We start from the raw sequence: 23,533 nt of genomic DNA on the forward strand, positions 1-23,533 counted from the left end.
AGCATGCTACCAACTGGTTTGAAATGCACAAAAAACCTATACACACATCACATTCATTTATTTGCTTTTCCTCACTGTAGCTAAAATTAATAACTTTTGGAGCAAGCAACAGGATGTGTCTGACAACGTACCAATTACGGTTGGTAATTCTGGGGTGACTTCAAAAACTGCAGCTTCCACAGAGGACTCAAGTTGCTGTTGCACTTTGGGTAGGTCAGTAAGTTCAGACACAGATAGAGCATAACTGGGCTCGCCAGTTATGGTCTGAAGTTCTCTGGGGTCAGAGCCTCGGGTTCCAATTGCAATGGTCAAGACACCCAGCTGTTTGAGAGCAGAGGCTGGTTCATCAATACTGTCAAATGATCTTCCACCAGTGATCAATATTAGGACCTGCGGAACTCCTGATGGCCGCCTGCTTCCGGCAGAGGCCGTGAAGACGTTATCCCTCAAGTACCGGAGAGCTGCTCCAGTGTTGAGGGGTCGTCCGCCTTTGTGCCTCAAACCTCTGACACTGTCAAGGACCTCTCTTTTTGTGGTGTACGTGTTCAGATAGAACTGGACAGCTGGATCGCTGCTGTACTGAACAACCGACACACGGTCTTTGCCATCATCCACACTGAGTGTGTCTACTTGTTTTTGGACAAAGTCTCTCATAGCTGGGAATCCACTTCTAGTAGCATCAGATCCATCCAGCAAAAACACCACATCCCTTCCTGCTGGCTGTCTGACCACTAAGAGACATGAGATTTACCATATGTTTAACTTGGTCAATCAAATATTTTGCAGCTAAAAAGCACCATGGTAAAAGTGAACTCTTTCTTTACAACCACAACTATTTTATAAAAAAAACAAAAACGAAAACAGAACAAAAAAAAAGGAAAAACAATCCACTGGCTGATTAAACACAGCAAAACCAAATGATTTCTTTTCACACTGTTTCCTACAATGATACTGGACTTTGAAGATGGGTCATGTTCTTACCAGTTACTGTTGGGGTCAAAGGTGTGACCCTCATTGGCACTGTGCTCATTACAGAAGAGAGCTGTTCTTGAACATTGGGAAGGTCAGTGAACTCAGACACAGATACAGCATGACTGGGCTCGCCAGTTATGGTCTGAAGTTCTCTGGGGTCAGAGCCTCGGGTTCCAATTGCAATGGTCAAGACACCCAGCTGTTTGAGAGCAGAGGCTGGTTCATCAATACTGTCAAATGATCTTCCACCAGTGATCAATATTAGGACCTGCGGAACTCCTGAGGGCCGCCTGCTTCCGGCAGAGGCCGTGAAGACGTTATCCCTCAAGTACCGGAGAGCTGCTCCAGTGTTGAGGGGTCGTCCGCCTTTGTGCCTCAAACCTCTGACACTGTCAAGGACCTCTCTTTTTGTGGTGTACGTGTTCAGATAGAACTGGACGGCTGGATCGCTGCTGTACTGAACAACCGACACACGGTCTTTGCCATCATCCACACTGAGTGTGTCTACTTGTTTTTGGACAAAGTCTCTCATAGCTGGGAATCCACTTCTAGTAGCATCAGATCCATCCAGCAAAAACACCACATCCCTTCCTGCTGGCTGTCTGACCACTAAGAGACATGAGATTTACCATATGTTTAACTTGGTCAATCAAATATTTTGCAGCTAAAGAGAAACATCTTGAAATTGAACTCTTTCTTCGCAAGCACAACTATTTAAAAAAAAAAAAACACAATCCACTAGCTAACTGAACACAGCAAATCACATTTGGTTTCTTTTCACACTGTTTCCTACCATGATAGTGGAGATTACAAAGGAGTCACGTTCTTACCGGTCACTGTTGGTGTCATGGGCGTGGCCCTCACTATCACTTTGCTCATTACAGAAGAGAGCTGTTCTTGGACACTGGGAAGGTCAGTGAACTCGGACACTGACAGAGCATAACTGGGCTCATATGATAGTTTCTGCAGCTCTCTAGCATCTGAGGTCCTAGTTCCAATGCCAATCACATAAATGCCCTGCTGTTTGAGAGCTGAGGCTGGGCTATCTACATTGTCAAAAGACCTTCCCCCAGTTAGTAAGATCAATATCTGTGGGACACCCTGCAGGCGTCTACTTCCAGAGGAGTTTGTAAAGACGTTGTCTCTGACGTATTGGAGAGCTGCCCCAGTGTTTAGGGGTCTTCCTCCTCTGTGTCTAAGCCCTCTGACCGAGTCCACCACATCCTCCCTTGTGGTATATGTGTTCAGATAGAAATGGACCTCTGGTTCTCTGCTGTACTGGACCACAGAGACATGGTCTTTGTTTTCTCCCACATTGATTTTCTCCACCACTCTCTCTACAAAATCACGCATGGCAGGAAAGCCATTCCTTGTGCCATCAGAACCATCCAGAAGGAATACAATATCTTTTCTGTCACGTGAAGCTGAGAAAAGACAGTAGGACAAAAAAATGAAAACCTTTCACAAAGCTTGTGAGATTATCTTTCACTGGCACACTAATATTTTAACAACACTAGCCTGGCCTACTTCTGTTTTAGAAAGACCACAGCATGCTACCAACTGGTTTGAAATGCACAAAAAACCTATACACACATCACATTCATTTATTTGCTTTTCCTCACTGTAGCTAAAATTAATAACTTTTGGAGCAAGCAACAGGATGTGTCTGACAACGTACCAATTACGGTTGGTAATTCTGGGGTGACTTCAAAAACTGCAGCTTCCACAGAGGACTCAAGTTGCTGTTGCACTTTGGGTAGGTCAGTAAGTTCAGACACAGATAGAGCATAACTGGGCTCGCCAGTTATGGTCTGAAGTTCTCTGGGGTCAGAGCCTCGGGTTCCAATTGCAATGGTCAAGACACCCAGCTGTTTGAGAGCAGAGGCTGGTTCATCAATACTGTCAAATGATCTTCCACCAGTGATCAATATTAGGACCTGCGGAACTCCTGATGGCCGCCTGCTTCCGGCAGAGGCCGTGAAGACGTTATCCCTCAAGTACCGGAGAGCTGCTCCAGTGTTGAGGGGTCGTCCGCCTTTGTGCCTCAAACCTCTGACACTGTCAAGGACCTCTCTTTTTGTGGTGTACGTGTTCAGATAGAACTGGACGGCTGGATCGCTGCTGTACTGAACAACCGACACACGGTCTTTGCCATCATCCACACTGAGTGTGTCTACTTGTTTTTGGACAAAGTCTCTCATAGCTGGGAATCCACTTCTAGTAGCATCAGATCCATCCAGCAAAAACACCACATCCCTTCCTGCTGGCTGTCTGACCACTAAGAGACATGAGATTTACCATATGTTTAACTTGGTCAATCAAATATTTTGCAGCTAAAAAGCACCATGGTAAAAGTGAACTCTTTCTTTACAACCACAACTATTTTATAAAAAAAACAAAAACGAAAACAGAACAAAAAAAAAGGAAAAACAATCCACTGGCTGATTAAACACAGCAAAACCAAATGATTTCTTTTCACACTGTTTCCTACAATGATACTGGACTTTGAAGATGGGTCATGTTCTTACCAGTTACTGTTGGGGTCAAAGGTGTGACCCTCATTGGCACTGTGCTCATTACAGAAGAGAGCTGTTCTTGAACATTGGGAAGGTCAGTGAACTCAGACACAGATACAGCATGACTGGGCTCGCCAGTTATGGTCTGAAGTTCTCTGGGGTCAGAGCCTCGGGTTCCAATTGCAATGGTCAAGACACCCAGCTGTTTGAGAGCAGAGGCTGGTTCATCAATACTGTCAAATGATCTTCCACCAGTGATCAATATTAGGACCTGCGGAACTCCTGAGGGCCGCCTGCTTCCGGCAGAGGCCGTGAAGACGTTATCCCTCAAGTACCGGAGAGCTGCTCCAGTGTTGAGGGGTCGTCCGCCTTTGTGCCTCAAACCTCTGACACTGTCAAGGACCTCTCTTTTTGTGGTGTACGTGTTCAGATAGAACTGGACGGCTGGATCGCTGCTGTACTGAACAACCGACACACGGTCTTTGCCATCATCCACACTGAGTGTGTCTACTTGTTTTTGGACAAAGTCTCTCATAGCTGGGAATCCACTTCTAGTAGCATCAGATCCATCCAGCAAAAACACCACATCCCTTCCTGCTGGCTGTCTGACCACTAAGAGACATGAGATTTACCATATGTTTAACTTGGTCAATCAAATATTTTGCAGCTAAAGAGAAACATCTTGAAATTGAACTCTTTCTTCGCAAGCACAACTATTTAAAAAAAAAAACACAATCCACTAGCTAACTGAACACAGCAAATCACATTTGGTTTCTTTTCACACTGTTTCCTACCATGATAGTGGAGATTACAAAGGAGTCACGTTCTTACCGGTCACTGTTGGTGTCATGGGCGTGGCCCTCACTATCACTTTGCTCATTACAGAAGAGAGCTGTTCTTGGACACTGGGAAGGTCAGTGAACTCGGACACTGACAGAGCATAACTGGGCTCATATGATAGTTTCTGCAGCTCTCTAGCATCTGAGGTCCTAGTTCCAATGCCAATCACATAAATGCCCTGCTGTTTGAGAGCTGAGGCTGGGCTATCTACATTGTCAAAAGACCTTCCCCCAGTTAGTAAGATCAATATCTGTGGGACACCCTGCAGGCGTCTACTTCCAGAGGAGTTTGTAAAGACGTTGTCTCTGACGTATTGGAGAGCTGCCCCAGTGTTTAGGGGTCTTCCTCCTCTGTGTCTAAGCCCTCTGACCGAGTCCACCACATCCTCCCTTGTGGTATATGTGTTCAGATAGAAATGGACCTCTGGTTCTCTGCTGTACTGGACCACAGAGACATGGTCTTTGTTTTCTCCCACATTGATTTTCTCCACCACTCTCTCTACAAAATCACGCATGGCAGGAAAGCCATTCCTTGTGCCATCAGAACCATCCAGAAGGAATACAATATCTTTTCTGTCACGTGAAGCTGAGAAAAGACAGTAGGACAAAAAAATGAAAACCTTTCACAAAGCTTGTGAGATTATCTTTCACTGGCACACTAATATTTTAACAACACTAGCCTGGCCTACTTCTGTTTTAGAAAGACCACAGCATGCTACCAACTGGTTTGAAATGCACAAAAAACCTATACACACATCACATTCATTTATTTGCTTTTCCTCACTGTAGCTAAAATTAATAACTTTTGGAGCAAGCAACAGGATGTGTCTGACAACGTACCAATTACGGTTGGTAATTCTGGGGTGACTTCAAAAACTGCAGCTTCCACAGAGGACTCAAGTTGCTGTTGCACTTTGGGTAGGTCAGTAAGTTCAGACACAGATAGAGCATAACTGGGCTCGCCAGTTATGGTCTGAAGTTCTCTGGGGTCAGAGCCTCGGGTTCCAATTGCAATGGTCAAGACACCCAGCTGTTTGAGAGCAGAGGCTGGTTCATCAATACTGTCAAATGATCTTCCACCAGTGATCAATATTAGGACCTGCGGAACTCCTGATGGCCGCCTGCTTCCGGCAGAGGCCGTGAAGACGTTATCCCTCAAGTACCGGAGAGCTGCTCCAGTGTTGAGGGGTCGTCCGCCTTTGTGCCTCAAACCTCTGACACTGTCAAGGACCTCTCTTTTTGTGGTGTACGTGTTCAGATAGAACTGGACGGCTGGATCGCTGCTGTACTGAACAACCGACACACGGTCTTTGCCATCATCCACACTGAGTGTGTCTACTTGTTTTTGGACAAAGTCTCTCATAGCTGGGAATCCACTTCTAGTAGCATCAGATCCATCCAGCAAAAACACCACATCCCTTCCTGCTGGCTGTCTGACCACTAAGAGACATGAGATTTACCATATGTTTAACTTGGTCAATCAAATATTTTGCAGCTAAAAAGCACCATGGTAAAAGTGAACTCTTTCTTTACAACCACAACTATTTTATAAAAAAAACAAAAACGAAAACAGAACAAAAAAAAAGGAAAAACAATCCACTGGCTGATTAAACACAGCAAAACCAAATGATTTCTTTTCACACTGTTTCCTACAATGATACTGGACTTTGAAGATGGGTCATGTTCTTACCAGTTACTGTTGGGGTCAAAGGTGTGACCCTCATTGGCACTGTGCTCATTACAGAAGAGAGCTGTTCTTGAACATTGGGAAGGTCAGTGAACTCAGACACAGATACAGCATGACTGGGCTCGCCAGTTATGGTCTGAAGTTCTCTGGGGTCAGAGCCTCGGGTTCCAATTGCAATGGTCAAGACACCCAGCTGTTTGAGAGCAGAGGCTGGTTCATCAATACTGTCAAATGATCTTCCACCAGTGATCAATATTAGGACCTGCGGAACTCCTGAGGGCCGCCTGCTTCCGGCAGAGGCCGTGAAGACGTTATCCCTCAAGTACCGGAGAGCTGCTCCAGTGTTGAGGGGTCGTCCGCCTTTGTGCCTCAAACCTCTGACACTGTCAAGGACCTCTCTTTTTGTGGTGTACGTGTTCAGATAGAACTGGACGGCTGGATCGCTGCTGTACTGAACAACCGACACACGGTCTTTGCCATCATCCACACTGAGTGTGTCTACTTGTTTTTGGACAAAGTCTCTCATAGCTGGGAATCCACTTCTAGTAGCATCAGATCCATCCAGCAAAAACACCACATCCCTTCCTGCTGGCTGTCTGACCACTAAGAGACATGAGATTTACCATATGTTTAACTTGGTCAATCAAATATTTTGCAGCTAAAGAGAAACATCTTGAAATTGAACTCTTTCTTCGCAAGCACAACTATTTAAAAAAAAAACACAATCCACTAGCTAACTGAACACAGCAAATCACATTTGGTTTCTTTTCACACTGTTTCCTACCATGATAGTGGAGATTACAAAGGAGTCACGTTCTTACCGGTCACTGTTGGTGTCATGGGCGTGGCCCTCACTATCACTTTGCTCATTACAGAAGAGAGCTGTTCTTGGACACTGGGAAGGTCAGTGAACTCGGACACTGACAGAGCATAACTGGGCTCATATGATAGTTTCTGCAGCTCTCTAGCATCTGAGGTCCTAGTTCCAATGCCAATCACATAAATGCCCTGCTGTTTGAGAGCTGAGGCTGGGCTATCTACATTGTCAAAAGACCTTCCCCCAGTTAGTAAGATCAATATCTGTGGGACACCCTGCAGGCGTCTACTTCCAGAGGAGTTTGTAAAGACGTTGTCTCTGACGTATTGGAGAGCTGCCCCAGTGTTTAGGGGTCTTCCTCCTCTGTGTCTAAGCCCTCTGACCGAGTCCACCACATCCTCCCTTGTGGTATATGTGTTCAGATAGAAATGGACCTCTGGTTCTCTGCTGTACTGGACCACAGAGACATGGTCTTTGTTTTCTCCCACATTGATTTTCTCCACCACTCTCTCTACAAAATCACGCATGGCAGGAAAGCCATTCCTTGTGCCATCAGAACCATCCAGAAGGAATACAATATCTTTTCTGTCACGTGAAGCTGAGAAAAGACAGTAGGACAAAAAAATGAAAACCTTTCACAAAGCTTGTGAGATTATCTTTCACTGGCACACTAATATTTTAACAACACTAGCCTGGCCTACTTCTGTTTTAGAAAGACCACAGCATGCTACCAACTGGTTTGAAATGCACAAAAAACCTATACACACATCACATTCATTTATTTGCTTTTCCTCACTGTAGCTAAAATTAATAACTTTTGGAGCAAGCAACAGGATGTGTCTGACAACGTACCAATTACGGTTGGTAATTCTGGGGTGACTTCAAAAACTGCAGCTTCCACAGAGGACTCAAGTTGCTGTTGCACTTTGGGTAGGTCAGTAAGTTCAGACACAGATAGAGCATAACTGGGCTCGCCAGTTATGGTCTGAAGTTCTCTGGGGTCAGAGCCTCGGGTTCCAATTGCAATGGTCAAGACACCCAGCTGTTTGAGAGCAGAGGCTGGTTCATCAATACTGTCAAATGATCTTCCACCAGTGATCAATATTAGGACCTGCGGAACTCCTGATGGCCGCCTGCTTCCGGCAGAGGCCGTGAAGACGTTATCCCTCAAGTACCGGAGAGCTGCTCCAGTGTTGAGGGGTCGTCCGCCTTTGTGCCTCAAACCTCTGACACTGTCAAGGACCTCTCTTTTTGTGGTGTACGTGTTCAGATAGAACTGGACGGCTGGATCGCTGCTGTACTGAACAACCGACACACGGTCTTTGCCATCATCCACACTGAGTGTGTCTACTTGTTTTTGGACAAAGTCTCTCATAGCTGGGAATCCACTTCTAGTAGCATCAGATCCATCCAGCAAAAACACCACATCCCTTCCTGCTGGCTGTCTGACCACTAAGAGACATGAGATTTACCATATGTTTAACTTGGTCAATCAAATATTTTGCAGCTAAAAAGCACCATGGTAAAAGTGAACTCTTTCTTTACAACCACAACTATTTTATAAAAAAAACAAAAACGAAAACAGAACAAAAAAAAAGGAAAAACAATCCACTGGCTGATTAAACACAGCAAAACCAAATGATTTCTTTTCACACTGTTTCCTACAATGATACTGGACTTTGAAGATGGGTCATGTTCTTACCAGTTACTGTTGGGGTCAAAGGTGTGACCCTCATTGGCACTGTGCTCATTACAGAAGAGAGCTGTTCTTGAACATTGGGAAGGTCAGTGAACTCAGACACAGATACAGCATGACTGGGCTCGCCAGTTATGGTCTGAAGTTCTCTGGGGTCAGAGCCTCGGGTTCCAATTGCAATGGTCAAGACACCCAGCTGTTTGAGAGCAGAGGCTGGTTCATCAATACTGTCAAATGATCTTCCACCAGTGATCAATATTAGGACCTGCGGAACTCCTGAGGGCCGCCTGCTTCCGGCAGAGGCCGTGAAGACGTTATCCCTCAAGTACCGGAGAGCTGCTCCAGTGTTGAGGGGTCGTCCGCCTTTGTGCCTCAAACCTCTGACACTGTCAAGGACCTCTCTTTTTGTGGTGTACGTGTTCAGATAGAACTGGACGGCTGGATCGCTGCTGTACTGAACAACCGACACACGGTCTTTGCCATCATCCACACTGAGTGTGTCTACTTGTTTTTGGACAAAGTCTCTCATAGCTGGGAATCCACTTCTAGTAGCATCAGATCCATCCAGCAAAAACACCACATCCCTTCCTGCTGGCTGTCTGACCACTAAGAGACATGAGATTTACCATATGTTTAACTTGGTCAATCAAATATTTTGCAGCTAAAGAGAAACATCTTGAAATTGAACTCTTTCTTCGCAAGCACAACTATTTAAAAAAAAAAACACAATCCACTAGCTAACTGAACACAGCAAATCACATTTGGTTTCTTTTCACACTGTTTCCTACCATGATAGTGGAGATTACAAAGGAGTCACGTTCTTACCGGTCACTGTTGGTGTCATGGGCGTGGCCCTCACTATCACTTTGCTCATTACAGAAGAGAGCTGTTCTTGGACACTGGGAAGGTCAGTGAACTCGGACACTGACAGAGCATAACTGGGCTCATATGATAGTTTCTGCAGCTCTCTAGCATCTGAGGTCCTAGTTCCAATGCCAATCACATAAATGCCCTGCTGTTTGAGAGCTGAGGCTGGGCTATCTACATTGTCAAAAGACCTTCCCCCAGTTAGTAAGATCAATATCTGTGGGACACCCTGCAGGCGTCTACTTCCAGAGGAGTTTGTAAAGACGTTGTCTCTGACGTATTGGAGAGCTGCCCCAGTGTTTAGGGGTCTTCCTCCTCTGTGTCTAAGCCCTCTGACCGAGTCCACCACATCCTCCCTTGTGGTATATGTGTTCAGATAGAAATGGACCTCTGGTTCTCTGCTGTACTGGACCACAGAGACATGGTCTTTGTTTTCTCCCACATTGATTTTCTCCACCACTCTCTCTACAAAATCACGCATGGCAGGAAAGCCATTCCTTGTGCCATCAGAACCATCCAGAAGGAATACAATATCTTTTCTGTCACGTGAAGCTGAGAAAAGACAGTAGGACAAAAAAATGAAAACCTTTCACAAAGCTTGTGAGATTATCTTTCACTGGCACACTAATATTTTAACAACACTAGCCTGGCCTACTTCTGTTTTAGAAAGACCACAGCATGCTACCAACTGGTTTGAAATGCACAAAAAACCTATACACACATCACATTCATTTATTTGCTTTTCCTCACTGTAGCTAAAATTAATAACTTTTGGAGCAAGCAACAGGATGTGTCTGACAACGTACCAATTACGGTTGGTAATTCTGGGGTGACTTCAAAAACTGCAGCTTCCACAGAGGACTCAAGTTGCTGTTGCACTTTGGGTAGGTCAGTAAGTTCAGACACAGATAGAGCATAACTGGGCTCGCCAGTTATGGTCTGAAGTTCTCTGGGGTCAGAGCCTCGGGTTCCAATTGCAATGGTCAAGACACCCAGCTGTTTGAGAGCAGAGGCTGGTTCATCAATACTGTCAAATGATCTTCCACCAGTGATCAATATTAGGACCTGCGGAACTCCTGATGGCCGCCTGCTTCCGGCAGAGGCCGTGAAGACGTTATCCCTCAAGTACCGGAGAGCTGCTCCAGTGTTGAGGGGTCGTCCGCCTTTGTGCCTCAAACCTCTGACACTGTCAAGGACCTCTCTTTTTGTGGTGTACGTGTTCAGATAGAACTGGACGGCTGGATCGCTGCTGTACTGAACAACCGACACACGGTCTTTGCCATCATCCACACTGAGTGTGTCTACTTGTTTTTGGACAAAGTCTCTCATAGCTGGGAATCCACTTCTAGTAGCATCAGATCCATCCAGCAAAAACACCACATCCCTTCCTGCTGGCTGTCTGACCACTAAGAGACATGAGATTTACCATATGTTTAACTTGGTCAATCAAATATTTTGCAGCTAAAAAGCACCATGGTAAAAGTGAACTCTTTCTTTACAACCACAACTATTTTATAAAAAAAACAAAAACGAAAACAGAACAAAAAAAAAGGAAAAACAATCCACTGGCTGATTAAACACAGCAAAACCAAATGATTTCTTTTCACACTGTTTCCTACAATGATACTGGACTTTGAAGATGGGTCATGTTCTTACCAGTTACTGTTGGGGTCAAAGGTGTGACCCTCATTGGCACTGTGCTCATTACAGAAGAGAGCTGTTCTTGAACATTGGGAAGGTCAGTGAACTCAGACACAGATACAGCATGACTGGGCTCGCCAGTTATGGTCTGAAGTTCTCTGGGGTCAGAGCCTCGGGTTCCAATTGCAATGGTCAAGACACCCAGCTGTTTGAGAGCAGAGGCTGGTTCATCAATACTGTCAAATGATCTTCCACCAGTGATCAATATTAGGACCTGCGGAACTCCTGAGGGCCGCCTGCTTCCGGCAGAGGCCGTGAAGACGTTATCCCTCAAGTACCGGAGAGCTGCTCCAGTGTTGAGGGGTCGTCCGCCTTTGTGCCTCAAACCTCTGACACTGTCAAGGACCTCTCTTTTTGTGGTGTACGTGTTCAGATAGAACTGGACGGCTGGATCGCTGCTGTACTGAACAACCGACACACGGTCTTTGCCATCATCCACACTGAGTGTGTCTACTTGTTTTTGGACAAAGTCTCTCATAGCTGGGAATCCACTTCTAGTAGCATCAGATCCATCCAGCAAAAACACCACATCCCTTCCTGCTGGCTGTCTGACCACTAAGAGACATGAGATTTACCATATGTTTAACTTGGTCAATCAAATATTTTGCAGCTAAAGAGAAACATCTTGAAATTGAACTCTTTCTTCGCAAGCACAACTATTTAAAAAAAAAAACACAATCCACTAGCTAACTGAACACAGCAAATCACATTTGGTTTCTTTTCACACTGTTTCCTACCATGATAGTGGAGATTACAAAGGAGTCACGTTCTTACCGGTCACTGTTGGTGTCATGGGCGTGGCCCTCACTATCACTTTGCTCATTACAGAAGAGAGCTGTTCTTGGACACTGGGAAGGTCAGTGAACTCGGACACTGACAGAGCATAACTGGGCTCATATGATAGTTTCTGCAGCTCTCTAGCATCTGAGGTCCTAGTTCCAATGCCAATCACATAAATGCCCTGCTGTTTGAGAGCTGAGGCTGGGCTATCTACATTGTCAAAAGACCTTCCCCCAGTTAGTAAGATCAATATCTGTGGGACACCCTGCAGGCGTCTACTTCCAGAGGAGTTTGTAAAGACGTTGTCTCTGACGTATTGGAGAGCTGCCCCAGTGTTTAGGGGTCTTCCTCCTCTGTGTCTAAGCCCTCTGACCGAGTCCACCACATCCTCCCTTGTGGTATATGTGTTCAGATAGAAATGGACCTCTGGTTCTCTGCTGTACTGGACCACAGAGACATGGTCTTTGTTTTCTCCCACATTGATTTTCTCCACCACTCTCTCTACAAAATCACGCATGGCAGGAAAGCCATTCCTTGTGCCATCAGAACCATCCAGAAGGAATACAATATCTTTTCTGTCACGTGAAGCTGAGAAAAGACAGTAGGACAAAAAAATGAAAACCTTTCACAAAGCTTGTGAGATTATCTTTCACTGGCACACTAATATTTTAACAACACTAGCCTGGCCTACTTCTGTTTTAGAAAGACCACAGCATGCTACCAACTGGTTTGAAATGCACAAAAAACCTATACACACATCACATTCATTTATTTGCTTTTCCTCACTGTAGCTAAAATTAATAACTTTTGGAGCAAGCAACAGGATGTGTCTGACAACGTACCAATTACGGTTGGTAATTCTGGGGTGACTTCAAAAACTGCAGCTTCCACAGAGGACTCAAGTTGCTGTTGCACTTTGGGTAGGTCAGTAAGTTCAGACACAGATAGAGCATAACTGGGCTCGCCAGTTATGGTCTGAAGTTCTCTGGGGTCAGAGCCTCGGGTTCCAATTGCAATGGTCAAGACACCCAGCTGTTTGAGAGCAGAGGCTGGTTCATCAATACTGTCAAATGATCTTCCACCAGTGATCAATATTAGGACCTGCGGAACTCCTGATGGCCGCCTGCTTCCGGCAGAGGCCGTGAAGACGTTATCCCTCAAGTACCGGAGAGCTGCTCCAGTGTTGAGGGGTCGTCCGCCTTTGTGCCTCAAACCTCTGACACTGTCAAGGACCTCTCTTTTTGTGGTGTACGTGTTCAGATAGAACTGGACGGCTGGATCGCTGCTGTACTGAACAACCGACACACGGTCTTTGCCATCATCCACACTGAGTGTGTCTACTTGTTTTTGGACAAAGTCTCTCATAGCTGGGAATCCACTTCTAGTAGCATCAGATCCATCCAGCAAAAACACCACATCCCTTCCTGCTGGCTGTCTGACCACTAAGAGACATGAGATTTACCATATGTTTAACTTGGTCAATCAAATATTTTGCAGCTAAAAAGCACCATGGTAAAAGTGAACTCTTTCTTTACAACCACAACTATTTTATAAAAAAAACAAAAACGAAAACAGAACAAAAAAAAAGGAAAAACAATCCACTGGCTGATTAAACACAGCAAAACCAAATGATTTCTTTTCACACTGTTTCCTACAATGATACTGGACTTTGAAGATGGGTCATGTTCTTACCAGTTACTGTTGGGGTCAAAGGTGTGACCCTCATTGGCACTGTGCTCATTACAGAAGAGAGCTGTTCTTGAACATTGGGAAGGTCAGTGAACTCAGACACAGATACAGCATGACTGGGCTCGCCAGTTATGGTCTGAAGTTCTCTGGGGTCAGAGCCTCGGGTTCCAATTGCAATGGTCAAGACACCCAGCTGTTTGAGAGCAGAGGCTGGTTCATCAATACTGTCAAATGATCTTCCACCAGTGATCAATATTAGGACCTGCGGAACTCCTGAGGGCCGCCTGCTTCCGGCAGAGGCCGTGAAGACGTTATCCCTCAAGTACCGGAGAGCTGCTCCAGTGTTGAGGGGTCGTCCGCCTTTGTGCCTCAAACCTCTGACACTGTCAAGGACCTCTCTTTTTGTGGTGTACGTGTTCAGATAGAACTGGACGGCTGGATCGCTGCTGTACTGAACAACCGACACACGGTCTTTGCCATCATCCACACTGAGTGTGTCTACTTGTTTTTGGACAAAGTCTCTCATAGCTGGGAATCCACTTCTAGTAGCATCAGATCCATCCAGCAAAAACACCACATCCCTTCCTGCTGGCTGTCTGACCACTAAGAGACATGAGATTTACCATATGTTTAACTTGGTCAATCAAATATTTTGCAGCTAAAGAGAAACATCTTGAAATTGAACTCTTTCTTCGCAAGCACAACTATTTAAAAAAAAAAACACAATCCACTAGCTAACTGAACACAGCAAATCACATTTGGTTTCTTTTCACACTGTTTCCTACCATGATAGTGGAGATTACAAAGGAGTCACGTTCTTACCGGTCACTGTTGGTGTCATGGGCGTGGCCCTCACTATCACTTTGCTCATTACAGAAGAGAGCTGTTCTTGGACACTGGGAAGGTCAGTGAACTCGGACACTGACAGAGCATAACTGGGCTCATATGATAGTTTCTGCAGCTCTCTAGCATCTGAGGTCCTAGTTCCAATGCCAATCACATAAATGCCCTGCTGTTTGAGAGCTGAGGCTGGGCTATCTACATTGTCAAAAGACCTTCCCCCAGTTAGTAAGATCAATATCTGTGGGACACCCTGCAGGCGTCTACTTCCAGAGGAGTTTGTAAAGACGTTGTCTCTGACGTATTGGAGAGCTGCCCCAGTGTTTAGGGGTCTTCCTCCTCTGTGTCTAAGCCCTCTGACCGAGTCCACCACATCCTCCCTTGTGGTATATGTGTTCAGATAGAAATGGACCTCTGGTTCTCTGCTGTACTGGACCACAGAGACATGGTCTTTGTTTTCTCCCACATTGATTTTCTCCACCACTCTCTCTACAAAATCACGCATGGCAGGAAAGCCATTCCTTGTGCCATCAGAACCATCCAGAAGGAATACAATATCTTTTCTGTCACGTGAAGCTGAGAAAAGACAGTAGGACAAAAAAATGAAAACCTTTCACAAAGCTTGTGAGATTATCTTTCACTGGCACACTAATATTTTAACAACACTAGCCTGGCCTACTTCTGTTTTAGAAAGACCACAGCATGCTACCAACTGGTTTGAAATGCACAAAAAACCTATACACACATCACATTCATTTATTTGCTTTTCCTCACTGTAGCTAAAATTAATAACTTTTGGAGCAAGCAACAGGATGTGTCTGACAACGTACCAATTACGGTTGGTAATTCTGGGGTGACTTCAAAAACTGCAGCTTCCACAGAGGACTCAAGTTGCTGTTGCACTTTGGGTAGGTCAGTAAGTTCAGACACAGATAGAGCATAACTGGGCTCGCCAGTTATGGTCTGAAGTTCTCTGGGGTCAGAGCCTCGGGTTCCAATTGCAATGGTCAAGACACCCAGCTGTTTGAGAGCAGAGGCTGGTTCATCAATACTGTCAAATGATCTTCCACCAGTGATCAATATTAGGACCTGCGGAACTCCTGATGGCCGCCTGCTTCCGGCAGAGGCCGTGAAGACGTTATCCCTCAAGTACCGGAGAGCTGCTCCAGTGTTGAGGGGTCGTCCGCCTTTGTGCCTCAAACCTCTGACACTGTCAAGGACCTCTCTTTTTGTGGTGTACGTGTTCAGATAGAACTGGACGGCTGGATCGCTGCTGTACTGAACAACCGACACACGGTCTTTGCCATCATCCACACTGAGTGTGTCTACTTGTTTTTGGACAAAGTCTCTCATAGCTGGGAATCCACTTCTAGTAGCATCAGATCCATCCAGCAAAAACACCACATCCCTTCCTGCTGGCTGTCTGACCACTAAGAGACATGAGATTTACCATATGTTTAACTTGGTCAATCAAATATTTTGCAGCTAAAAAGCACCATGGTAAAAGTGAACTCTTTCTTTACAACCACAACTATTTTATAAAAAAAACAAAAACGAAAACAGAACAAAAAAAAAGGAAAAACAATCCACTGGCTGATTAAACACAGCAAAACCAAATGATTTCTTTTCACACTGTTTCCTACAATGATACTGGACTTTGAAGATGGGTCATGTTCTTACCAGTTACTGTTGGGGTCAAAGGTGTGACCCTCATTGGCACTGTGCTCATTACAGAAGAGAGCTGTTCTTGAACATTGGGAAGGTCAGTGAACTCAGACACAGATACAGCATGACTGGGCTCGCCAGTTATGGTCTGAAGTTCTCTGGGGTCAGAGCCTCGGGTTCCAATTGCAATGGTCAAGACACCCAGCTGTTTGAGAGCAGAGGCTGGTTCATCAATACTGTCAAATGATCTTCCACCAGTGATCAATATTAGGACCTGCGGAACTCCTGAGGGCCGCCTGCTTCCGGCAGAGGCCGTGAAGACGTTATCCCTCAAGTACCGGAGAGCTGCTCCAGTGTTGAGGGGTCGTCCGCCTTTGTGCCTCAAACCTCTGACACTGTCAAGGACCTCTCTTTTTGTGGTGTACGTGTTCAGATAGAACTGGACGGCTGGATCGCTGCTGTACTGAACAACCGACACACGGTCTTTGCCATCATCCACACTGAGTGTGTCTACTTGTTTTTGGACAAAGTCTCTCATAGCTGGGAATCCACTTCTAGTAGCATCAGATCCATCCAGCAAAAACACCACATCCCTTCCTGCTGGCTGTCTGACCACTAAGAGACATGAGATTTACCATATGTTTAACTTGGTCAATCAAATATTTTGCAGCTAAAGAGAAACATCTTGAAATTGAACTCTTTCTTCGCAAGCACAACTATTTAAAAAAAAAAACACAATCCACTAGCTAACTGAACACAGCAAATCACATTTGGTTTCTTTTCACACTGTTTCCTACCATGATAGTGGAGATTACAAAGGAGTCACGTTCTTACCGGTCACTGTTGGTGTCATGGGCGTGGCCCTCACTATCACTTTGCTCATTACAGAAGAGAGCTGTTCTTGGACACTGGGAAGGTCAGTGAACTCGGACACTGACAGAGCATAACTGGGCTCATATGATAGTTTCTGCAGCTCTCTAGCATCTGAGGTCCTAGTTCCAATGCCAATCACATAAATGCCCTGCTGTTTGAGAGCTGAGGCTGGGCTATCTACATTGTCAAAAGACCTTCCCCCAGTTAGTAAGATCAATATCTGTGGGACACCCTGCAGGCGTCTACTTCCAGAGGAGTTTGTAAAGACGTTGTCTCTGACGTATTGGAGAGCTGCCCCAGTGTTTAGGGGTCTTCCTCCTCTGTGTCTAAGCCCTCTGACCGAGTCCACCACATCCTCCCTTGTGGTATATGTGTTCAGATAGAAATGGACCTCTGGTTCTCTGCTGTACTGGACCACAGAGACATGGTCTTTGTTTTCTCCCACATTGATTTTCTCCACCACTCTCTCTACAAAATCACGCATGGCAGGAAAGCCATTCCTTGTGCCATCAGAACCATCCAGAAGGAATACAATATCTTTTCTGTCACGTGAAGCTGAGAAAAGACAGTAGGACAAAAAAATGAAAACCTTTCACAAAGCTTGTGAGATTATCTTTCACTGGCACACTAATATTTTAACAACACTAGCCTGGCCTACTTCTGTTTTAGAAAGACCACAGCATGCTACCAACTGGTTTGAAATGCACAAAAAACCTATACACACATCACATTCATTTATTTGCTTTTCCTCACTGTAGCTAAAATTAATAACTTTTGGAGCAAGCAACAGGATGTGTCTGACAACGTACCAATTACGGTTGGTAATTCTGGGGTGACTTCAAAAACTGCAGCTTCCACAGAGGACTCAAGTTGCTGTTGCACTTTGGGTAGGTCAGTAAGTTCAGACACAGATAGAGCATAACTGGGCTCGCCAGTTATGGTCTGAAGTTCTCTGGGGTCAGAGCCTCGGGTTCCAATTGCAATGGTCAAGACACCCAGCTGTTTGAGAGCAGAGGCTGGTTCATCAATACTGTCAAATGATCTTCCACCAGTGATCAATATTAGGACCTGCGGAACTCCTGATGGCCGCCTGCTTCCGGCAGAGGCCGTGAAGACGTTATCCCTCAAGTACCGGAGAGCTGCTCCAGTGTTGAGGGGTCGTCCGCCTTTGTGCCTCAAACCTCTGACACTGTCAAGGACCTCTCTTTTTGTGGTGTACGTGTTCAGATAGAACTGGACGGCTGGATCGCTGCTGTACTGAACAACCGACACACGGTCTTTGCCATCATCCACACTGAGTGTGTCTACTTGTTTTTGGACAAAGTCTCTCATAGCTGGGAATCCACTTCTAGTAGCATCAGATCCATCCAGCAAAAACACCACATCCCTTCCTGCTGGCTGTCTGACCACTAAGAGACATGAGATTTACCATATGTTTAACTTGGTCAATCAAATATTTTGCAGCTAAAGAGAAACATCTTGAAATTGAACTCTTTCTTCGCAAGCACAACTATTTAAAAAAAAAAAAGACAATCCACTAGCTAACTGAACACAGCAAATCACATTTGGTTTCTTTTCACACTGTTTCCTACCATGATACTGGAGATTACAAAGGAGTCACGTTCTTACCGGTCACTGTTGGTGTCATGGGCGTGGCCCTCACTATCACTTTGCTCATTACAGAAGAGAGCTGTTCTTGGACACTGGGAAGGTCAGTGAACTCGGACACTGACAGAGCATAACTGGGCTCATATGATAGTTTCTGCAGCTCTCTAGCATCTGAGGTCCTAGTTCCAATGCCAATCACATAAATGCCCTGCTGTTTGAGAGCTGAGGCTGGGCTATCTACATTGTCAAAAGACCTTCCCCCAGTTAGTAAGATCAATATCTGTGGGACACCCTGCAGGCGTCTACTTCCAGAGGAGTTTGTAAAGACGTTGTCTCTGACGTATTGGAGAGCTGCCCCAGTGTTTAGGGGTCTTCCTCCTCTGTGTCTAAGCCCTCTGACCGAGTCCACCACATCCTCCCTTGTGGTATATGTGTTCAGATAGAAATGGACCTCTGGTTCTCTGCTGTACTGGACCACAGAGACATGGTCTTTGTTTTCTCCCACATTGATTTTCTCCACCACTCTCTCTACAAAATCACGCATGGCAGGAAAGCCATTCCTTGTGCCATCAGAACCATCCAGAAGGAATACAATATCTTTTCTGTCACGTGAAGCTGAGAAAAGACAGTAGGACAAAAAAATGAAAACCTTTCACAAAGCTTGTGAGATTATCTTTCACTGGCACACTAATATTTTAACAACACTAGCCTGGCCTACTTCTGTTTTAGAAAGACCACAGCATGCTACCAACTGGTTTGAAATGCACAAAAAACCTATACACACATCACATTCATTTATTTGCTTTTCCTCACTGTAGCTAAAATTAATAACTTTTGGAGCAAGCAACAGGATGTGTCTGACAACGTACCAATTACGGTTGGTAATTCTGGGGTGACTTCAAAAACTGCAGCTTCCACAGAGGACTCAAGTTGCTGTTGCACTTTGGGTAGGTCAGTAAGTTCAGACACAGATAGAGCATAACTGGGCTCGCCAGTTATGGTCTGAAGTTCTCTGGGGTCAGAGCCTCGGGTTCCAATTGCAATGGTCAAGACACCCAGCTGTTTGAGAGCAGAGGCTGGTTCATCAATACTGTCAAATGATCTTCCACCAGTGATCAATATTAGGACCTGCGGAACTCCTGATGGCCGCCTGCTTCCGGCAGAGGCCGTGAAGACGTTATCCCTCAAGTACCGGAGAGCTACTCCAGTGTTGAGGGGTCGTCCGCCTTTGTGCCTCAAACCTCTGACACTGTCAAGGACCTCTCTTTTTGTGGTGTACGTGTTCAGATAGAACTGGACGGCTGGATCGCTGCTGTACTGAACAACCGACACACGGTCTTTGCCATCATCCACACTGAGTGTGTCTACTTGTTTTTGGACAAAGTCTCTCATAGCTGGGAATCCACTTCTAGTAGCATCAGATCCATCCAGCAAAAACACCACATCCCTTCCTGCTGGCTGTCTGACCACTAAGAGACATGAGATTTACCATATGTTTAACTTGGTCAATCAAATATTTTGCAGCTAAAAAGCACCATGGTAAAAGTGAACTCTTTCTTTACAACCACAACTATTTTATAAAAAAAACAAAAACGAAAACAGAACAAAAAAAAAGGAAAAACAATCCACTGGCTGATTAAACACAGCAAAACCAAATGATTTCTTTTCACACTGTTTCCTACAATGATACTGGACTTTGAAGATGGGTCATGTTCTTACCAGTTACTGTTGGGGTCAAAGGTGTGACCCTCATTGGCACTGTGCTCATTACAGAAGAGAGCTGTTCTTGAACATTGGGAAGGTCAGTGAACTCAGACACAGATACAGCATGACTGGGCTCGCCAGTTATGGTCTGAAGTTCTCTGGGGTCAGAGCCTCGGGTTCCAATTGCAATGGTCAAGACACCCAGCTGTTTGAGAGCAGAGGCTGGTTCATCAATACTGTCAAATGATCTTCCACCAGTGATCAATATTAGGACCTGCGGAACTCCTGAGGGCCGCCTGCTTCCGGCAGAGGCCGTGAAGACGTTATCCCTCAAGTACCGGAGAGCTGCTCCAGTGTTGAGGGGTCGTCCGCCTTTGTGCCTCAAACCTCTGACACTGTCAAGGACCTCTCTTTTTGTGGTGTACGTGTTCAGATAGAACTGGACGGCTGGATCGCTGCTGTACTGAACAACCGACACACGGTCTTTGCCATCATCCACACTGAGTGTGTCTACTTGTTTTTGGACAAAGTCTCTCATAGCTGGGAATCCACTTCTAGTAGCATCAGATCCATCCAGCAAAAACACCACATCCCTTCCTGCTGGCTGTCTGACCACTAAGAGACATGAGATTTACCATATGTTTAACTTGGTCAATCAAATATTTTGCAGCTAAAGAGAAACATCTTGAAATTGAACTCTTTCTTCGCAAGTACAACTATTTAAAAAAAAAAAACACAATCCACTAGCTAACTGAACACAGCAAATCACATTTGGTTTCTTTTCACACTGTTTCCTACCATGATACTGGAGATTACAAAGGAGTCACGTTCTTACCGGTCACTGTTGGTGTCATGGGCGTGGCCCTCACTATCACTTTGCTCATTACAGAAGAGAGCTGTTCTTGGACACTGGGAAGGTCAGTGAACTCGGACACTGACAGAGCATAACTGGGCTCATATGATAGTTTCTGCAGCTCTCTAGCATCTGAGGTCCTAGTTCCAATGCCAATCACATAAATGCCCTGCTGTTTGAGAGCTGAGGCTGGGCTATCTACATTGTCAAAAGACCTTCCCCCAGTTAGTAAGATCAATATCTGTGGGACACCCTGCAGGCGTCTACTTCCAGAGGAGTTTGTAAAGACGTTGTCTCTGACGTATTGGAGAGCTGCCCCAGTGTTTAGGGGTCTTCCTCCTCTGTGTCTAAGCCCTCTGACCGAGTCCACCACATCCTCCCTTGTGGTATATGTGTTCAGATAGAAATGGACCTCTGGTTCTCTGCTGTACTGGACCACAGAGACATGGTCTTTGTTTTCTCCCACATTGATTTTCTCCACCACTCTCTCTACAAAATCACGCATGGCAGGAAAGCCATTCCTTGTGCCATCAGAACCATCCAGAAGGAATACAATATCTTTTCTGTCACGTGAAGCTGAGAAAAGACAGTAGGACAAAAAAATGAAAACCTTTCACAAAGCTTGTGAGATTATCTTTCACTGGCACACTAATATTTTAACAACACTAGCCTGGCCTACTTCTGTTTTAGAAAGACCACAGCATGCTACCAACTGGTTTGAAATGCACAAAAAACCTATACACACATCACATTCATTTATTTGCTTTTCCTCACTGTAGCTAAAATTAATAACTTTTGGAGCAAGCAACAGGATGTGTCTGACAACGTACCAATTACGGTTGGTAATTCTGGGGTGACTTCAAAAACTGCAGCTTCCACAGAGGACTCAAGTTGCTGTTGCACTTTGGGTAGGTCAGTAAGTTCAGACACAGATAGAGCATAACTGGGCTCGCCAGTTATGGTCTGAAGTTCTCTGGGGTCAGAGCCTCGGGTTCCAATTGCAATGGTCAAGACACCCAGCTGTTTGAGAGCAGAGGCTGGTTCATCAATACTGTCAAATGATCTTCCACCAGTGATCAATATTAGGACCTGCGGAACTCCTGATGGCCGCCTGCTTCCGGCAGAGGCCGTGAAGACGTTATCCCTCAAGTACCGGAGAGCTGCTCCAGTGTTGAGGGGTCGTCCGCCTTTGTGCCTCAAACCTCTGACACTGTCAAGGACCTCTCTTTTTGTGGTGTACGTGTTCAGATAGAACTGGACGGCTGGATCGCTGCTGTACTGAACAACCGACACACGGTCTTTGCCATCATCCACACTGAGTGTGTCTACTTGTTTTTGGACAAAGTCTCTCATAGCTGGGAATCCACTTCTAGTAGCATCAGATCCATCCAGCAAAAACACCACATCCCTTCCTGCTGGCTGTCTGACCACTAAGAGACATGAGATTTACCATATGTTTAACTTGGTCAATCAAATATTTTGCAGCTAAAAAGCACCATGGTAAAAGTGAACTCTTTCTTTACAACCACAACTATTTTATAAAAAAAACAAAAACGAAAACAGAACAAAAAAAAAGGAAAAACAATCCACTGGCTGATTAAACACAGCAAAACCAAATGATTTCTTTTCACACTGTTTCCTACAATGATACTGGACTTTGAAGATGGGTCATGTTCTTACCAGTTACTGTTGGGGTCAAAGGTGTGACCCTCATTGGCACTGTGCTCATTACAGAAGAGAGCTGTTCTTGAACATTGGGAAGGTCAGTGAACTCAGACACAGATACAGCATGACTGGGCTCGCCAGTTATGGTCTGAAGTTCTCTGGGGTCAGAGCCTCGGGTTCCAATTGCAATGGTCAAGACACCCAGCTGTTTGAGAGCAGAGGCTGGTTCATCAATACTGTCAAATGATCTTCCACCAGTGATCAATATTAGGACCTGCGGAACTCCTGAGGGCCGCCTGCTTCCGGCAGAGGCCGTGAAGACGTTATCCCTCAAGTACCGGAGAGCTGCTCCAGTGTTGAGGGGTCGTCCGCCTTTGTGCCTCAAACCTCTGACACTGTCAAGGACCTCTCTTTTTGTGGTGTACGTGTTCAGATAGAACTGGACGGCTGGATCGCTGCTGTACTGAACAACCGACACACGGTCTTTGCCATCATCCACACTGAGTGTGTCTACTTGTTTTTGGACAAAGTCTCTCATAGCTGGGAATCCACTTCTAGTAGCATCAGATCCATCCAGCAAAAACACCACATCCCTTCCTGCTGGCTGTCTGACCACTAAGGGATATAAAGTTTTCAACATGTTTATCTTGGCCTGTCAAATGTTCTTCAACATAAAGCCATTTATTCAACTCACACTCATTGTTTTCTTTTTTTCTTCTTTAATTAGAAATACAGTTGCTGATTAATTTTTACTCACCTCT

General features: G+C 45.3%; 14 protein-coding genes across 14 annotated transcripts; all 14 read right to left on the reverse strand.

The window, feature by feature from the left end:
• Positions 1-11: 11 nt before the first annotated feature.
• LOC147311928 (collagen alpha-3(VI) chain-like) lies at positions 12-1,504 on the reverse strand. Its single transcript, XM_086267914.1, has 2 exons — positions 982-1,504; positions 12-731 (listed from the first exon to the last, which is right to left on the reverse strand). The coding sequence occupies exons 1-2, from the start codon at positions 1,502-1,504 to the stop codon at positions 58-60; spliced, it is 1,197 nt and encodes a 398-aa protein (XP_086124040.1). The 3' UTR covers positions 12-57.
• Positions 1,505-1,779: 275 nt separating this feature from the next.
• On the reverse strand, positions 1,780-3,173 carry LOC147311929 (collagen alpha-3(VI) chain-like). Its single transcript, XM_086267938.1, has 2 exons — positions 2,651-3,173; positions 1,780-2,396 (listed from the first exon to the last, which is right to left on the reverse strand). The coding sequence occupies exons 1-2, from the start codon at positions 3,171-3,173 to the stop codon at positions 1,780-1,782; spliced, it is 1,140 nt and encodes a 379-aa protein (XP_086124064.1).
• A 124-nt stretch (positions 3,174-3,297) lies between these two features.
• LOC147311930 (collagen alpha-3(VI) chain-like) lies at positions 3,298-4,978 on the reverse strand. Its single transcript, XM_086267928.1, has 2 exons — positions 4,320-4,978; positions 3,298-4,100 (listed from the first exon to the last, which is right to left on the reverse strand). Exons 1-2 carry the CDS (start codon positions 4,840-4,842, stop codon positions 3,460-3,462), a joined length of 1,164 nt encoding a protein of 387 aa, XP_086124054.1. The 5' UTR covers positions 4,843-4,978; the 3' UTR covers positions 3,298-3,459.
• A 69-nt stretch (positions 4,979-5,047) lies between these two features.
• On the reverse strand, positions 5,048-6,540 carry LOC147311931 (collagen alpha-3(VI) chain-like). The gene is made up of 2 exons (XM_086267916.1): positions 6,018-6,540; positions 5,048-5,767 (listed from the first exon to the last, which is right to left on the reverse strand). Exons 1-2 carry the CDS (start codon positions 6,538-6,540, stop codon positions 5,094-5,096), a joined length of 1,197 nt encoding a protein of 398 aa, XP_086124042.1. The 3' UTR covers positions 5,048-5,093.
• Positions 6,541-6,812: 272 nt separating this feature from the next.
• On the reverse strand, positions 6,813-8,206 carry LOC147311932 (collagen alpha-3(VI) chain-like). The gene is made up of 2 exons (XM_086267939.1): positions 7,684-8,206; positions 6,813-7,429 (listed from the first exon to the last, which is right to left on the reverse strand). Exons 1-2 carry the CDS (start codon positions 8,204-8,206, stop codon positions 6,813-6,815), a joined length of 1,140 nt encoding a protein of 379 aa, XP_086124065.1.
• A 124-nt stretch (positions 8,207-8,330) lies between these two features.
• Positions 8,331-10,011, reverse strand: LOC147311933 (collagen alpha-3(VI) chain-like). The gene is made up of 2 exons (XM_086267929.1): positions 9,353-10,011; positions 8,331-9,133 (listed from the first exon to the last, which is right to left on the reverse strand). Exons 1-2 carry the CDS (start codon positions 9,873-9,875, stop codon positions 8,493-8,495), a joined length of 1,164 nt encoding a protein of 387 aa, XP_086124055.1. The 5' UTR covers positions 9,876-10,011; the 3' UTR covers positions 8,331-8,492.
• A 69-nt stretch (positions 10,012-10,080) lies between these two features.
• Positions 10,081-11,573, reverse strand: LOC147311934 (collagen alpha-3(VI) chain-like). Its single transcript, XM_086267917.1, has 2 exons — positions 11,051-11,573; positions 10,081-10,800 (listed from the first exon to the last, which is right to left on the reverse strand). The coding sequence occupies exons 1-2, from the start codon at positions 11,571-11,573 to the stop codon at positions 10,127-10,129; spliced, it is 1,197 nt and encodes a 398-aa protein (XP_086124043.1). The 3' UTR covers positions 10,081-10,126.
• A 273-nt stretch (positions 11,574-11,846) lies between these two features.
• Positions 11,847-13,240, reverse strand: LOC147311935 (collagen alpha-3(VI) chain-like). The gene is made up of 2 exons (XM_086267940.1): positions 12,718-13,240; positions 11,847-12,463 (listed from the first exon to the last, which is right to left on the reverse strand). The coding sequence occupies exons 1-2, from the start codon at positions 13,238-13,240 to the stop codon at positions 11,847-11,849; spliced, it is 1,140 nt and encodes a 379-aa protein (XP_086124066.1).
• A 124-nt stretch (positions 13,241-13,364) lies between these two features.
• Positions 13,365-15,045, reverse strand: LOC147311936 (collagen alpha-3(VI) chain-like). The gene is made up of 2 exons (XM_086267930.1): positions 14,387-15,045; positions 13,365-14,167 (listed from the first exon to the last, which is right to left on the reverse strand). The coding sequence occupies exons 1-2, from the start codon at positions 14,907-14,909 to the stop codon at positions 13,527-13,529; spliced, it is 1,164 nt and encodes a 387-aa protein (XP_086124056.1). The 5' UTR covers positions 14,910-15,045; the 3' UTR covers positions 13,365-13,526.
• A 69-nt stretch (positions 15,046-15,114) lies between these two features.
• On the reverse strand, positions 15,115-16,607 carry LOC147311937 (collagen alpha-3(VI) chain-like). Its single transcript, XM_086267918.1, has 2 exons — positions 16,085-16,607; positions 15,115-15,834 (listed from the first exon to the last, which is right to left on the reverse strand). Exons 1-2 carry the CDS (start codon positions 16,605-16,607, stop codon positions 15,161-15,163), a joined length of 1,197 nt encoding a protein of 398 aa, XP_086124044.1. The 3' UTR covers positions 15,115-15,160.
• A 273-nt stretch (positions 16,608-16,880) lies between these two features.
• Positions 16,881-18,274, reverse strand: LOC147311938 (collagen alpha-3(VI) chain-like). Its single transcript, XM_086267941.1, has 2 exons — positions 17,752-18,274; positions 16,881-17,497 (listed from the first exon to the last, which is right to left on the reverse strand). The coding sequence occupies exons 1-2, from the start codon at positions 18,272-18,274 to the stop codon at positions 16,881-16,883; spliced, it is 1,140 nt and encodes a 379-aa protein (XP_086124067.1).
• A 274-nt stretch (positions 18,275-18,548) lies between these two features.
• LOC147311939 (collagen alpha-3(VI) chain-like) lies at positions 18,549-19,942 on the reverse strand. The gene is made up of 2 exons (XM_086267935.1): positions 19,420-19,942; positions 18,549-19,165 (listed from the first exon to the last, which is right to left on the reverse strand). The coding sequence occupies exons 1-2, from the start codon at positions 19,940-19,942 to the stop codon at positions 18,549-18,551; spliced, it is 1,140 nt and encodes a 379-aa protein (XP_086124061.1).
• A 124-nt stretch (positions 19,943-20,066) lies between these two features.
• On the reverse strand, positions 20,067-21,748 carry LOC147311940 (collagen alpha-3(VI) chain-like). Its single transcript, XM_086267931.1, has 2 exons — positions 21,090-21,748; positions 20,067-20,869 (listed from the first exon to the last, which is right to left on the reverse strand). The coding sequence occupies exons 1-2, from the start codon at positions 21,610-21,612 to the stop codon at positions 20,229-20,231; spliced, it is 1,164 nt and encodes a 387-aa protein (XP_086124057.1). The 5' UTR covers positions 21,613-21,748; the 3' UTR covers positions 20,067-20,228.
• A 69-nt stretch (positions 21,749-21,817) lies between these two features.
• Positions 21,818-23,310, reverse strand: LOC147311941 (collagen alpha-3(VI) chain-like). Its single transcript, XM_086267911.1, has 2 exons — positions 22,788-23,310; positions 21,818-22,537 (listed from the first exon to the last, which is right to left on the reverse strand). Exons 1-2 carry the CDS (start codon positions 23,308-23,310, stop codon positions 21,864-21,866), a joined length of 1,197 nt encoding a protein of 398 aa, XP_086124037.1. The 3' UTR covers positions 21,818-21,863.
• Positions 23,311-23,533: the final 223 nt, after the last annotated feature.

The sequence above is a fragment of the Aulonocara sp. 'chitande type north' Nkhata Bay genome, linkage group LG16, assembly GCF_057382095.1.
Source record: "Aulonocara sp. 'chitande type north' Nkhata Bay isolate Kocher_YH1m ecotype deep benthic linkage group LG16, A_spYH_male_GT1.1, whole genome shotgun sequence".
NCBI lineage: Eukaryota > Metazoa > Chordata > Actinopteri > Cichliformes > Cichlidae > Aulonocara > Aulonocara sp. 'chitande type north' Nkhata Bay.

Excerpts from the sequence above, each read along its gene's own strand:
- LOC147311928 (XM_086267914.1), bottom strand. The coding sequence starts at position 1,504 with ATGAGAGACTTTGTCCAAAAACAAGTAGACACACTCAGTGTGGATGAT. Across the intron at positions 732-981 it reads TTTGACCCCAACAGTAACTG|TGGTCAGACAGCCAGCAGGA; the intron begins GTAAGAACATGA and ends CATGTCTCTTAG.
- LOC147311929 (XM_086267938.1), bottom strand. The coding sequence starts at position 3,173 with ATGAGAGACTTTGTCCAAAAACAAGTAGACACACTCAGTGTGGATGAT. Across the intron at positions 2,397-2,650 it reads AGAATTACCAACCGTAATTG|CTTCACGTGACAGAAAAGAT; the intron begins GTACGTTGTCAG and ends GTCTTTTCTCAG.
- LOC147311930 (XM_086267928.1), bottom strand. The coding sequence starts at position 4,842 with ATGCGTGATTTTGTAGAGAGAGTGGTGGAGAAAATCAATGTGGGAGAA. Across the intron at positions 4,101-4,319 it reads CATGACACCAACAGTGACCG|TGGTCAGACAGCCAGCAGGA; the intron begins GTAAGAACGTGA and ends CATGTCTCTTAG.
- LOC147311931 (XM_086267916.1), bottom strand. The coding sequence starts at position 6,540 with ATGAGAGACTTTGTCCAAAAACAAGTAGACACACTCAGTGTGGATGAT. Across the intron at positions 5,768-6,017 it reads TTTGACCCCAACAGTAACTG|TGGTCAGACAGCCAGCAGGA; the intron begins GTAAGAACATGA and ends CATGTCTCTTAG.
- LOC147311932 (XM_086267939.1), bottom strand. The coding sequence starts at position 8,206 with ATGAGAGACTTTGTCCAAAAACAAGTAGACACACTCAGTGTGGATGAT. Across the intron at positions 7,430-7,683 it reads AGAATTACCAACCGTAATTG|CTTCACGTGACAGAAAAGAT; the intron begins GTACGTTGTCAG and ends GTCTTTTCTCAG.
- LOC147311933 (XM_086267929.1), bottom strand. The coding sequence starts at position 9,875 with ATGCGTGATTTTGTAGAGAGAGTGGTGGAGAAAATCAATGTGGGAGAA. Across the intron at positions 9,134-9,352 it reads CATGACACCAACAGTGACCG|TGGTCAGACAGCCAGCAGGA; the intron begins GTAAGAACGTGA and ends CATGTCTCTTAG.
- LOC147311934 (XM_086267917.1), bottom strand. The coding sequence starts at position 11,573 with ATGAGAGACTTTGTCCAAAAACAAGTAGACACACTCAGTGTGGATGAT. Across the intron at positions 10,801-11,050 it reads TTTGACCCCAACAGTAACTG|TGGTCAGACAGCCAGCAGGA; the intron begins GTAAGAACATGA and ends CATGTCTCTTAG.
- LOC147311935 (XM_086267940.1), bottom strand. The coding sequence starts at position 13,240 with ATGAGAGACTTTGTCCAAAAACAAGTAGACACACTCAGTGTGGATGAT. Across the intron at positions 12,464-12,717 it reads AGAATTACCAACCGTAATTG|CTTCACGTGACAGAAAAGAT; the intron begins GTACGTTGTCAG and ends GTCTTTTCTCAG.
- LOC147311936 (XM_086267930.1), bottom strand. The coding sequence starts at position 14,909 with ATGCGTGATTTTGTAGAGAGAGTGGTGGAGAAAATCAATGTGGGAGAA. Across the intron at positions 14,168-14,386 it reads CATGACACCAACAGTGACCG|TGGTCAGACAGCCAGCAGGA; the intron begins GTAAGAACGTGA and ends CATGTCTCTTAG.
- LOC147311937 (XM_086267918.1), bottom strand. The coding sequence starts at position 16,607 with ATGAGAGACTTTGTCCAAAAACAAGTAGACACACTCAGTGTGGATGAT. Across the intron at positions 15,835-16,084 it reads TTTGACCCCAACAGTAACTG|TGGTCAGACAGCCAGCAGGA; the intron begins GTAAGAACATGA and ends CATGTCTCTTAG.
- LOC147311938 (XM_086267941.1), bottom strand. The coding sequence starts at position 18,274 with ATGAGAGACTTTGTCCAAAAACAAGTAGACACACTCAGTGTGGATGAT. Across the intron at positions 17,498-17,751 it reads AGAATTACCAACCGTAATTG|CTTCACGTGACAGAAAAGAT; the intron begins GTACGTTGTCAG and ends GTCTTTTCTCAG.
- LOC147311939 (XM_086267935.1), bottom strand. The coding sequence starts at position 19,942 with ATGAGAGACTTTGTCCAAAAACAAGTAGACACACTCAGTGTGGATGAT. Across the intron at positions 19,166-19,419 it reads AGAATTACCAACCGTAATTG|CTTCACGTGACAGAAAAGAT; the intron begins GTACGTTGTCAG and ends GTCTTTTCTCAG.
- LOC147311940 (XM_086267931.1), bottom strand. The coding sequence starts at position 21,612 with ATGCGTGATTTTGTAGAGAGAGTGGTGGAGAAAATCAATGTGGGAGAA. Across the intron at positions 20,870-21,089 it reads CATGACACCAACAGTGACCG|TGGTCAGACAGCCAGCAGGA; the intron begins GTAAGAACGTGA and ends CATGTCTCTTAG.
- LOC147311941 (XM_086267911.1), bottom strand. The coding sequence starts at position 23,310 with ATGAGAGACTTTGTCCAAAAACAAGTAGACACACTCAGTGTGGATGAT. Across the intron at positions 22,538-22,787 it reads TTTGACCCCAACAGTAACTG|TGGTCAGACAGCCAGCAGGA; the intron begins GTAAGAACATGA and ends CATGTCTCTTAG.